The 12,400-nt window shown below is 40.2% G+C and overlaps 1 protein-coding gene across 2 annotated transcripts in view; it reads right to left on the bottom strand.

The window, feature by feature from the left end:
- Positions 1-4,650: 4,650 nt before the first annotated feature.
- The window catches only part of EFNA5 (ephrin A5), a 286,954-nt gene continuing 279,204 nt past the window's right edge, over positions 4,651-12,400 (bottom strand). For both annotated transcript variants that reach the window (XM_032275007.1, XM_032275018.1), the window contains one exon: positions 4,651-9,101. In XM_032275007.1, coding sequence (XP_032130898.1) covers positions 8,980-9,101 — 122 coding nt within the window. In that variant the 3' untranslated portion in view covers positions 4,651-8,979. The remainder of the gene's footprint in view (positions 9,102-12,400) is intronic.

Here is a 12,400-nt window from a genome sequence, read left to right as displayed (position 1 = left end):
TTGGGAAATTCTGATTGTGGTCAGATATGTGAATATCACGGCACCTGGCTGGCCACCCATGGTGTGATTTCTTTTAACTATCACAGTTTTGCCCTGTGGCTTCAGGCTGGTGTTTAAATGTGCCTGAAGTGACCCTCAGTGTCTTTCAAATACCACACTGCTTAGTACAGACAATGCCCAAAGAAAAAGGCTGTGGATTCATCAAATTAGAGAAAATGTAAAAAAAAGCGAGTAACTGTATGTATGTGAGGAAGGGAAACTCCTTTTGAAAAGTAACAATACAAATTATTATTCTTTTCTATTCCTAATTTTTACAGTAAGTTTGACTATGCACAGAAGGCGGAAGACAGCTTAAGAAATTATAGAATACAGTTGCATTTGAAAAGCTCACTTTTATGATAAAGCTGCAGGACTCAGAAGAAACATTTGGAAGTTGTCAGTGCCCCTCTCCCAATCACACTGCATTTGAAACTTCCTAAAGGGATAACACGTCATTTGTTTTTCCTTCAGCTGGAGTTCTTAAGTTCTCAGGAATGAAGAGTAACAAACCGGGTCCTCTGTCCAAATCCTGGATCAACTTGACTCTCGTTCTTTCCCTGGGCTACCTGAGTTAAGTAGCTTTCTTCTCCCTGTTTCTCCATGAAAAAATGATGACAATCCTCCTTTCCAGTTAATTCTTCCCAAGCTCGTTGGAAAGAGTCATTAGTTTATGTTTTATTCTTTAGGCCTGTAAGATCTTAAGATGAAATACTCTCTATAAACCACAAAGCCTATTACTATTTTAAGTACCTGCATCTTCCAAGAGAAGGAACATGCTGGCTCCCTGCAGGAGAAATAAATGGAGTCAGCTTTCTGGCTGGCACACTGTCTTTAAGAAAAAAATTAAAAAGACCCAGATAGTCTTGTTCTGTCTACTGAAGAAAATGTGTTCAGATTTAGTAAAGCCGAGCACAAATTTTAGAGGAGTTACTTGTTCTAGCCTCTCTGCTACACAAATCATGGTGCGGGGGCAGGGGTTGTTTTGTTTCAGTTTGGTTATTTTTTGGTCCAAAAGAACAAGCTCTGAACACAAATGGAGAGGGTACCAGAGTGGTGATAAAATGTGCCTTTTAGGATGTATGTGGGAAGAAACATGTTCTTTCACTTATTTTAGTGTCTGGTTTCATGGTTGTGAAGGAAAGAAAATGACTTTGGCTACCTGAATTTCAAATCGTACCTGCTGTCCGAGGGAGGGAGCAGCCAGCACTGGGAAGAAAATAGCATGCAAAAATATTTTGTTCTATTTTCCCATTGTAATCTCGCTTCAAGATTCTTTTGGCCCTTCCCTTTGTGTTCTTGTCAAGATCGACAAGCATCTATGTGTTACCAAGTGACATAAAGTTCTTGCTTGAATAATCATGACTAAAATCCAGGGTATTTTAAAGGGCATTATTGACTTGGAGAGCCACCCACTAGATTGAATTCTTCTGAATTAACAAAGACTGACAGCCTCAGCAAGGTAAGTTTACCCTAAACAGTCAGGGACTTCCAGATTCCTATCGTAGCCCTGGTGCTGGCCTCTTCATCCCACGGCTGTCATGATGAGGGTTAGGTAGCTAGAAAGGATTTCTCATTAATATTACAGAAAACTACATGTTTAGGAATTAAACTGAATCAAAAAAGCAGATGACAAGAAGAGGAACTGAAACTTCTCTTTATTTAAAGTGAGTAACACTGCCTTGTTGACCTGCCATCAGTGTGAACACCAACTAATGCCATCCTGGGAGGGAGACAGCAGAACTCATGGGACACTTAGCAAGAAAAAGGGGGCCATTTTTAATGAAAAGTAGTGAAATCATGTTTTACTCTCAGCATGTACAGAGGCTCTTGAGAAGGGAGTGTGGCAATCTCTGAAGAAAATTGTTGAAAAGGTCATTATGTTGGAATATGCTGAACATGAGGCCTTGACTCCTTTTCCTTTCTCCAGTGCTAAGAGTGGCGCCAGAAACTTTGTATAAAAGGGCTTAGAAAATGCATTCTGTTTGGAAAGGAGGACGTGGGAAGGGAACTTACCTGGAAGCAGTATTTCTCAGCACGCCCACTGTTTTTAATTAGATACTATTTGTTTAAAGAGTGGCTTGGTTAATCATACCTCCTCATACCAAATGAACCCTTGGTGATGCCCTTAACTAATTGCTTGGGCAATTAAATTTCCTTTAAAAAAAAGTCTTATGCATTTATCATCTATATAAAACAAAGACACACGAGTGATACAAATTTAATGCTCACAGGGTCCAGCAGTTACAACTCCATTTAAAAAATAAACCCTCATATGTATTTAACCACTGAACGACGTATTTAACCAGTGAACGACTTAATATAGCAGAATGCATCAAAATAAAAACTGATGGAAAATATTGGCCTGATTATTTCTAATGATTTTTGGAAATACTTGTTTTCCAAAGGGAATGTGCAAAAATCATAATGCTTTTCATAGCATTTTTTGCCAGTGCTTTCCTGAAGGATAGTTATCAGCAAAATACAAAACTAATAATTGCAAACAATGTCTAAGAAATTGTTTTGCAAACACCTCAAGTAACTGTTAGAATGGTGAATGAGCAATTCATCAGGATTATATTGAACTTTTAAAATGACACCTAGATTATACACATTCCAATAAGGCATTCAAATACATACATGTGTGTTTTAGTCACCACATGCATGGACATCTAGATTCCAACCTTTTTCCTGGGATTCTTTTTATACAACACCTTAGATGATTTCAGCATTCCAAATGCCTTGTTACCAGATTAGCATTTGCAACACTGCTCGTAGTCCCATCTCTGGTCCAGTCGGCTTTCCATTAGAGTGTGTGACAGTTTGCTTGTTCTGTATTTTATCCCATTTCCTTCATCTGTGTGTGCGAGTGTGTGTCCAGCTTTCCCACTCGATGGGGTTCTAGACAACTCACAATTAGGTACAGATACAATCTGCTTCAGGAGCAGCTAACTGGTTATTATATAAAGCAGAATCTGAAAGTGTCTTCTATTTCTCACTTCCCCTACTTCCTTCGGGGAAGAAATGCGTGATTTCTCTGGACCAATACACTCATAATTTGCTTCAGTGACATTTAGATGGTGTTTTGGGTTTTTATATTTTCACAGTAGCCTCTGTGGCTAATATGAAAATTTACACCATGCATTTCTGCACTCTCTTAAAGCCTACAATGCTTTTAACTCAAATGTTCTATTTTGTAAGAAGTTTCTAACCTCATTTTGACTATTTTTAAACGTAATTTCCTTAAACTCAATTTTACTAATCTTATAATCCCGAACTTTTCCCCATTCATCTATGTGTTTTAAAAAAGAATTTCTGTCTCTATTTTTTATGTGTAATATAAATGCTTGAATTTTATTTCTTCTCTATAAATCACTACTATGTCATGCTTACCTGTGATGTCTGCCTTATGGTGTAAGCTTTGGAAGTACGGACTGTAAACATTAATTTTGCACAGCACTGAGCACAATGTCATGATCACTTAAATGCTTTTGATGATGATGGTGAAGATGATAATGATAACATAATGCTGTTCTGGTTTGAAAATGTCATGTAAGTAGTCCAGTACGTATTTTTTAATGTGAGTTGTTTTTCATTCTATAAAGCTGTCATTCTTCATTAACAAAAAAAGGTTACAGTAAGTTATAATTAGTGTTTAGTGCCCTGTCAAATAATTAAGTATAATAAAAAGCTTTCAATGAGTTTAATGTTAACATGGGGTAATTAAAGCCACGTCTTGAAATGCATTAGGTGTCTATTATGTCAGATATTTGATGCTTTTTTCTTCTACAGGTGAAATTGTCAAATTGTGCTTATAGCAATGTCATCATCAAAGACAAAAACACACTCACATCGCATAGATGTAAAATGGACTTTGCAGTGCCCCAAAATGGTAGAATTTAGAAAACTGAAGAAATCTCTTATACAGCCCTGTTATTGACAGATAAGGAAACTGAGTCCCAAAGATATCGTGTGATTTGCCTCAGGTAACACAGTTGTAAGTTAATTCTTCCTTGATAGTGAGAATTGAGGCATTAGGCAGTGGAAGTGATTATTATTATTACTTTTTTTTTTAAATGGGGTTTCACCATGATGGCCAGGCTGGTCTTGAACTCTTGACCTCAGGTGATCCACCCACCTCGGCCTCCCAAAGTGCTAGGATTGCAGGGGTGATCCTGGCCAGAAGCGATTATTATCATTTTTACTGTTATTATTTCTTTTCTTCTTCCAGTATATTTGCTGGGAAAATGCTTATTTGGGCTTTTTCTTGATGGGGTGAAAAAACTATGTGCAAAGAAAAAGAATATAATTTGTATTTAGCTCCTGTTGTATTTAACAGTCGTTTTAGGATGCAGGGCTTGTCATAGAGCCTATTTTAAGGCTCAGATACAGAGACTAGGCTGAAATCTCACTATTCTCTCATCAGAATAACTGGAATGCGCCCAGATACTTGGCCATTTCTAACTCTGCATTCTTTGAGCTTCCCAGGCCTTCTCTTGTGCATGTTGTATTATCTTTTCTGTCCACAAAGATTTTGAAAAATCAGCAGAGTACAAGTAGCCCCTGAAATAAAGGCGTCATTCAAGGAACAAAGAAGTAGAAGGAGGGATCCAATTAAAATGATGAAAATCTTTAATTTTTATTTAGGTATAATTGTACGGGCACGTGTATATACAAATACAGATCGTATGGGTTTGTTTGTGTGTTGGGTTTTTTTTTTTTTTTTTTTACATTTTCTTTTACGTTTATATAATGTCAGCATTTCAAAACAGCACTCGATGAGTAAGTGCAAAGGAACTGCAAAGCAGGGCAGTACAAGCACAGGAACACACGGAGCTGGACTTCACACCCAGACGCACACACAATGAGTGGCTTCAATGGGGTGTCAAGAGTAAGCATGGAAAGCGGATTTTGACTCATGGGTAACCTCCGACATGCCAGCATCTATTAAACTGTACAGACAATGGGAGCAAGCCCATTGTAGGGAGATTTGTCTCACATCCTAGCAGCCCTGGGGCCAATGCATGGGAAAAACTCAGTGATGCCAAACCAGAGACAGACCTGCCCATTCACGGCTCTGAGAAGAAATAAAACGTGTAGGAAGCGGGGAGACAAAAAAATAAACATACAAAGTAAAGGGGGGCGGTGCAGGCAAACAGGGGGGAGGGGGGTTGGTGGAGGTGGTTTTCAAAGGAAAAGTCAGTGACCACAACTCTGAGAGCAATGAATGGAAAGGAGGAGTTGAAAACTGTTTTTCTAATTATTTGAAACTAATACAAATGGCTGCTGCCGTTGCTAAGGCACCGGAGAAAAACAGAGTCCCTGAAAATCCACAGGTACTGTGTGACTCTTCCTTTCACAACGACACAGAGAGGGAAACAGCCCCATTTAACCTTCCTACACTGACTGGTTTGCAACCATTTCCATGAGTGAGCTGCACATGATATTGATAACGACTCTTCCTGGGAAAAAATAAAACAGTCCATGAAAACAATCACAAAGAGAAAACCAAACCAAACCAAAGTACAGAACTGTTATTGAATTCCCTATCCTTTTCAAACCAACATGCTGGTAGGGAAGGGAGGGTGGATCACAGGGCTCCAGCATCAGACCTTGAAAACACTGAGGACAAAATAGTGATCAAAAAAGTCATGTTGTTCCAGGTCCCAAGATGATGGAGTTGTAAGATTGGGTGTGCAATGACCACAAATGAATCCTGTATGGAGCAGTGTCTCGGCCACTTGTGACTTTTTTTCAGCCACGGTCCACATTGGATGTTTTAAAGCCTCAATGCATGTTTTGTATCCTGAAAGTCTATTGTTCTCACTTACAAAAGACATAAAAATCAAATTAATACTTTATTATCAAACACTATATACAACAGAGGTTGCTAATAATACAGAATTTAAGGAACGCAGTTTTTTTTTTTTTTTTTTTAATGTTTTACTTTTCTTTCCTCTGCCACCCAAGAAAGTACAGTACAAAACAATAGTCTAAACTAACACGAACTGTTACCTGGTCTATTAAAGGATACACGGTATCCACTAAACAGACAGATCCTTATTTCCCTGCTTCATGTTGCAAAGCCCTTGGCAACCAGGGGCAAAGGTCACTGGGGTTTGACTAACTGGGGCCAAGTGGCAGCTATGACTGCTCTCCAGACTTTTGAGTTGTTTTGAAATTAAAAGCTGCTACAAAGTTGCATCAACATCCTCCTAAGCCCCCAGAGGATTGTAACAACACCACGAAAGGCCACCAACACTTTTTAAACAAAATGAAAACTGTCTGACACCAATCATCTTGAAAACTCCATGGCAAGTGCATTAGCTATGATTACATCACTTATAGGTAGAGAAGCATACTGTCTACTGGTGTGGATAGTCTTGCTATTTTTGTTATACTTAATTTGCAGTGGTAGAGTGGTGAAGTAAAGGGGTCTAATTTCACTGTGAAAAAATGAAAGACAATGGCAGAGAGGGCCATGAGTAATTATTTCACCATTTGTTAGAGACGCATGCTAGGAAAACCACAGAAGTCACCATTTCTAAAATGAAATTAGCACTGCTAACATAGTTGACTAGCTGGAATCATTGATTTCCTTGTGGGTATAGAACATGCAGTATTATTTTGGTCCTATTGATCCATTTTGGAAGGTATCTTTCTCCCCCTTACCCAAATCTCACTGGACCGACAAGCTTGTAACTATTCATTTTTTTAAAAAAAGTATTTCTGGATATTACTGAGAGTATTGAGTATATAAATAGTTAAAGGAAAAAGGAATTGAATGCTGCAAAGTTTTGTTTCCGTGAAATGGTGGCTGCCTTCTGTGATAAGACTCTGCCACTCCAGAGGAGTTCCTGATGTCAGGGGGGAATAGGATTGATTGTATCTGCAAGGCTGGCAAACCCACGCACATGGTTCCATGTGAGAACAGATTCAGCAGCGACATCCACTCCAAATGGATCAGGTAAGCCCAGATTACATTTCAACATGTGTACAACTCTCCAGGGTGCAATACGTTTACAGCTGCCTTTCATTCACATATTTTTCTAATTCAGAACTACTTAACAATTCTAAGCAAATTCCCATTCATGAAGTCTGTCCATAATGCGACCCTCTCTTTTTTTTACATATACATCTTAAAAAACTAATATATAAAAAAATCCTTATTTTGCTGGAACGCTTTCAATTTTTCACATTTTACATTATTGTCACATTTATTTATTATTTTGAAAGGCATGGTTTCTGTTGACATGTCGTGCAATAGCAAAAAAGAAAAAAAAAGGCTAGATTGTTTTTCCATTGGTCTAACACTTTTCCCTGTCTAGGCTTTGGATTTTTAAGTTCATGACGGACCCACCACCAGTAGAAACCCCAAGGCTTGTATTTCCTGGTAATCGACTGGAAACGTCCCCTGTTGGCCATGCTAAGATTCCTTCAACAGGGTCATCCTGCATTTATTCTCCTTCTGCCCCACCCCCACAATGAAACAAGATAGCCCCCCATATTTCTAAATGTATCAAGGGATACCACTTTTTCTCACAAGTTTAAATAGGACAAGCATATATACTCACTCTCAGCATAAAGTATATCTAAATAATGTATTTTCTATTCTAGTGGATTTTTAAAAAAATATTTTGTTAAAGTCTTTGGGACTCCATCTTGTTTATCTCCCACAGATAAACACATGTTCCCCCTACGCTTTAGGCTGTGTCAGAAAGGGAAAGAATATAAAATCAACACTTGAATTTTTTTTACTCCAAACTTTGGAATTTTATTTCCAAATTTCCCTTTAGCCCTCCCAAGTAGTGCTGACTGACTCTCCTGGTGACAGGGGTTTGTGTCCCAGCCCCTGCAGTCATGGAGTGTGGAGCAAAACATGGGTACTAGGGTGGGAGGCGGGGAAAGGCCACAGCACACTGGCGCTCCAGCAAAGCCAAATCACGTCTCCTCTGGCCACTGCGGTCCTCTCCTTGGTACACATCATCCCCCAGAGGAGCATCCAAAGCTATTCCACTATGCACTCATCAACCCTGGCTTGTCAGCCTTGGGGAAGGTCACTTTATTCATAAAAATGCCTCTTTGAGTTTCTAAAAAAAAAAAAAAAGTTGTAGCACCATGGTGATCTGTATTTAAAAAAAAAAATATCTGGTGTGCACTGCCCAGTCACCAAAAAAATTAGAGGCACTCACACATACACACCCCCAGCAAACCTGTAGTTTTCTGTTTTCACACCTGCTCTGTATTAGCATTTCACACCCAACCTGCCTCCTAGAAAAAAAAAAGGCTTCTTTTAGAGAGCACAAGTTTTGCTGTCAAGAATGCTTTAAGACAGTCATATTAAAAAAAACCCAGTGTCTCAACCTTTTAGAAGCCTGTTCATTTATACACTCCTATAGGAAATGGTGTAATATTGTATCTATTCTTAATACCTCCCCTCTGGACCTGACATGGTGACATGATGCCCTGCGAGATCATCTTACAGTTCTGAATGAGAAGGCATAAATATTGTATAGGAGAGCGAAACCCTCCCGGGCCTAGCCAGCGCTGGCTCATCTGCCACTATTCTTCCTTGTCCATAGACCGCTGACACAGTGCGCTAACGGAAGTGAGCTCTTAGAGGAGAATGCACAGGAGCTGACGAACCACTGGTGTCACTACGACAATTTGGCATTTTCATCTGGAGTCCATTTAATTTGGGAGGGGTGGGAGAAGTCAAGGGCCAGGGCTTGGGGTGGGGTGGGTGAGGGAGGCAGGAACGAGTTGAGATCCCCAGCCCCAAGTTTTTGCTTAGAATTCAGGCTGAAAGAAAAAAAAAAAACCAAAAATCTGACATCTGCCAAAACCCAATAACAAGTCCCTTCTTAGGATGAGCAGTTAGGTGGATCTCTGGTGTTCCAAGACCCTGATGTTTTCTGTGACAAGTGACGGGAGGAGACTGTGCTATAATGTCAAAAGCATCGCCAGGAGGAACAGTAGGATTGCCAAAAGGCGGCTGGGTATCCTTGGTGTTTGTGCCGCGTTCTCGCCGCGGGATGGCTCGGCTGACTCATGTACGGTGTCATCTGTTCAAATAGAAAGCACACATTCCAATGAGATTTCACATCCTTAATAACTCTCTTGCAGCAGCCTGCTGTTAACAGACCTCGCCACCCTCTGCAAAGTAGGGTAATGAACCTTGTGCCACCATTGACTTTCATGTCTGCATAATCACTCATTATTTACAGCAAACAAAGAAGAGGCAGAGAAAATTGGACTTTCTCAGCAATATTAATACTTTCCTTAAAAATTATGGGGAAAAATTATGCATACACTGTAACCTTTGGCACGTGAGCTGCTTTGGTTAGCCAGTAGTCAGACACGCCCTGCACAAATTTCAGATATCTGAATGCACCTTTGAAACCTAAGATGACACAGGCAGGCAAGCAACCTGGTGGGGGAAGGGGGAAGGGGCAGTTATGTTGGCACAGTAGTGGTTAACCAGAATGCGATGCCCATTTCCCTTCTCTTAGCTGCTTCATAGGATTAGTGTTGAATGCCTGGTTGTTGGATGCCTAGACGAATTTTCAAACATGAAAAACGAAATGCCAAAACAACAGCATTCTGGATACACTATACATCATGCCCCGTAAACTTCAATAAACCTATGTAGTTTGCCTACAATTAGGTGTCAATTATGGCGCTATTTCTATTACAAACCCTGTATTTCTAAGATTAAATTACTTGAACTTGACTATTTTTATTTTTATCGGGCTGAAACTTGGCACATAAATTGTCAGCGTGGATGCAAATTTTCCTCTAAATAAAATGGATTAAGTGAGTTAAGCTTCTTTTATTTAGCTATAAAGTGTTCTATGAGGCTGCCTCTGACTTTGGATAGCCTTCCTGATCTGCATGATTAACAGGCTTAACTTCGAAATGAGAACTCTGCAGCAATTAGTACCAAAGAGAGGCTGGAGGCTTGCCTAGGAGCCACGCTCTGCTCCACAGCTGCCTGTCTTCTTCTTTCCACCTGGCCTAACTCATGCTTTTATTTTTTAAATTAAATTTAATTAATTAACTTCTTTTTAGAGCTAAGGTCTTGCTCTGTTGCTCAGGCTGGAGGGCAGTGGCCCAATCATAGCTAACTGTAGCCGTGATCTATTGGGCTCAAGCAATCCTCCTGCCGAAACCTCCCGAGAAGCTGGGACTGCAGGTGTGCACCACCATGTCTGCCTCATTTTAAAATTTTTTTATAGAGAGGGTCTTGCTTTGCTTCTCAGGCTGGTCTCAAACTCTTAGCCTCAACCAACCTCCTCCCTTGGTCTCCCAAAGAGTTGGGATTATAGACATGCGCCACCATACCTGGCCACTCGTGCTTTTAGACTAGGGATCTCTGAATAACACATTTTGGGTGCCAATAGTGAGCCCTTTTGCAGATTTTATCTCAGCATCAGGGAAGCTTCCAGTAGGTGTTCAGCAGTTGCCATCTGGGAATTGCTCAAGGGTCAGAGAGAATGGTAACAAGGCTCTAGTGGTTGTTGTCAATTACACTGACCTCAACGGATAATCCCTAAATACCCCCGGATGACCATCTCAAACCCCTTAATGAGTTAACTAACCATTATTTTAAACTCATTTATATTTTCCTGCCACACATGTCACAATAAGGGTGTTTTTACTTCACAGAGTAGAATCACATTCCCTAATATTTGCCCTGAAGTAACCACTTTTGAGGCTTACAGGCTGACCCCTGCTTCAGATATGCTCACTTGGGAACTTTCTGTACATACATCCATTCCCAATGAGATAAGCCTTCTCAGTGTTGAGTCTTCTGCCCTGGAGTGCTCTTATTATTTTAGCCTGCTCTCCAATAAAAGCTGCTGCATCCTCTTGTCAAATCTGCTCCTTTCCTGAACCTTAGCGAACCTGCTGTGAGTGGTTTTAGCTTAGGAGACTAGAAAAGGTTAGGAAGAAAGATGGTAAGATAAATGGGTGCAGAAAAAAAAATACATATAAAGTCCTGTACAATGCGGCCAAATACCTTCAGACCCTCTTCTATTCTCTGCTTTTTCAGCCCTGTAAGTGTATTAATTAAATCTGTAGTTAACAGGAAGTAGAAGTAAAGGCCTTTAATAGCCCTGAAATTAAAATCCAAATCACTTTCTTAAGAGCACCAATATGTTGTCAATCAAAACAATGGAGCATTTTAGGCTTAATTGTAAAATAACCATAAACCCAGAGGATTCCAGAGTTCATTTCACAATATCACATATTTAAATACCTGAAATTGCATCAGCTGTTGTATTCCTCTCCATCTTACTTTTACTAGAATATTGCCCAATCCTTCTCCTTGTGTAATTTGGAAGTGTACTGTTAAAGGTACCCAGTTAGCACTTAGATCCTCTGTGTGAAGCCCTTCATCACCACCTCAGTCCCTTCTAGGTGCTCTGTGAGGGCTATCCATTATTCCAGGTCCACTCAGCACAAGACACAGGGAATAGATCTTACAGGAAAATGGAGAGGAAGGCTTTTGTTTTTCATCTAAGTGAAATATGAGGCTAAGTGTGCCTTTCAGTCCCTTAATCATACATAATCTTTGGAATTAACCTTTTATAAGCACTCAACAAATATACATCTTCCTGCCCCCCAAAAGGATGCCATTAGGGCATCATGATTCTTCCTTTTTCCCTGCAACATGCTGTTCCTCGTTCAGGATTCCACAAAGCTTCCTTTGATTAGAACAGGGCCTCAATGTTGGGAGATTCTACAGCCCCCAAAAGTGAAATGAGAAACTGGCTGTCATTTGGGTAAATCTGAGCAATTTCAGAATTCAAAGGAGGAATTCACAGGCAAAATCTATCCCAATGGAAACTACACCTAAATATGAGAGAATTTCTAACACTTGTAACATGGGGTTGGAAGAAGAAAATGTTCCTCTTCAGAAGCCAAATCAAGTCTTGCCTCCTGGCTACAGGATTCCACAACATGGGGGTTTCAATGGTTAATGGAGAGAACACTAGCGATATTTTGGAGCATGTTATGTGGCATATGTCTGCCCTGAGATCATCCTGCATCCCTGATGATAGGAAACTGGCAGGCAGAGTGTGCAAGCAAACAAAAAAGACAAATACATTCCAAAGACAGGTGAATTAGTACACATTGCTGAGATCATGCAATGGAATCCTTTCAGACCTGCTGGGTTCATAAAGACTGGGTCTACACCCAGAGCTGGGTAAAGGTGAATATGCTTTCACTTAGCGGTTCAACACAGTGGTGAAGAACTGTAAAGCTAACTGGACTTTTCTTTCCTTCTTTCCTTCCTTCCTTCCTTCCCTCCCTCCCTCCCTCCCTCCCTTCCTTCCTTCCTTCCTCCCTCCCTCCC

Source organism: Sapajus apella, unplaced genomic scaffold (genome assembly GCF_009761245.1).
Source record: "Sapajus apella isolate SASKATOON/1434 unplaced genomic scaffold, GSC_monkey_1.0 scaffold1, whole genome shotgun sequence".
Classification (NCBI taxonomy): domain Eukaryota; kingdom Metazoa; phylum Chordata; class Mammalia; order Primates; family Cebidae; genus Sapajus; species Sapajus apella.
The sequence above is the reverse complement of the archived record's forward strand: the minus strand, read 5'-3'. Positions and strand labels throughout refer to the sequence as shown.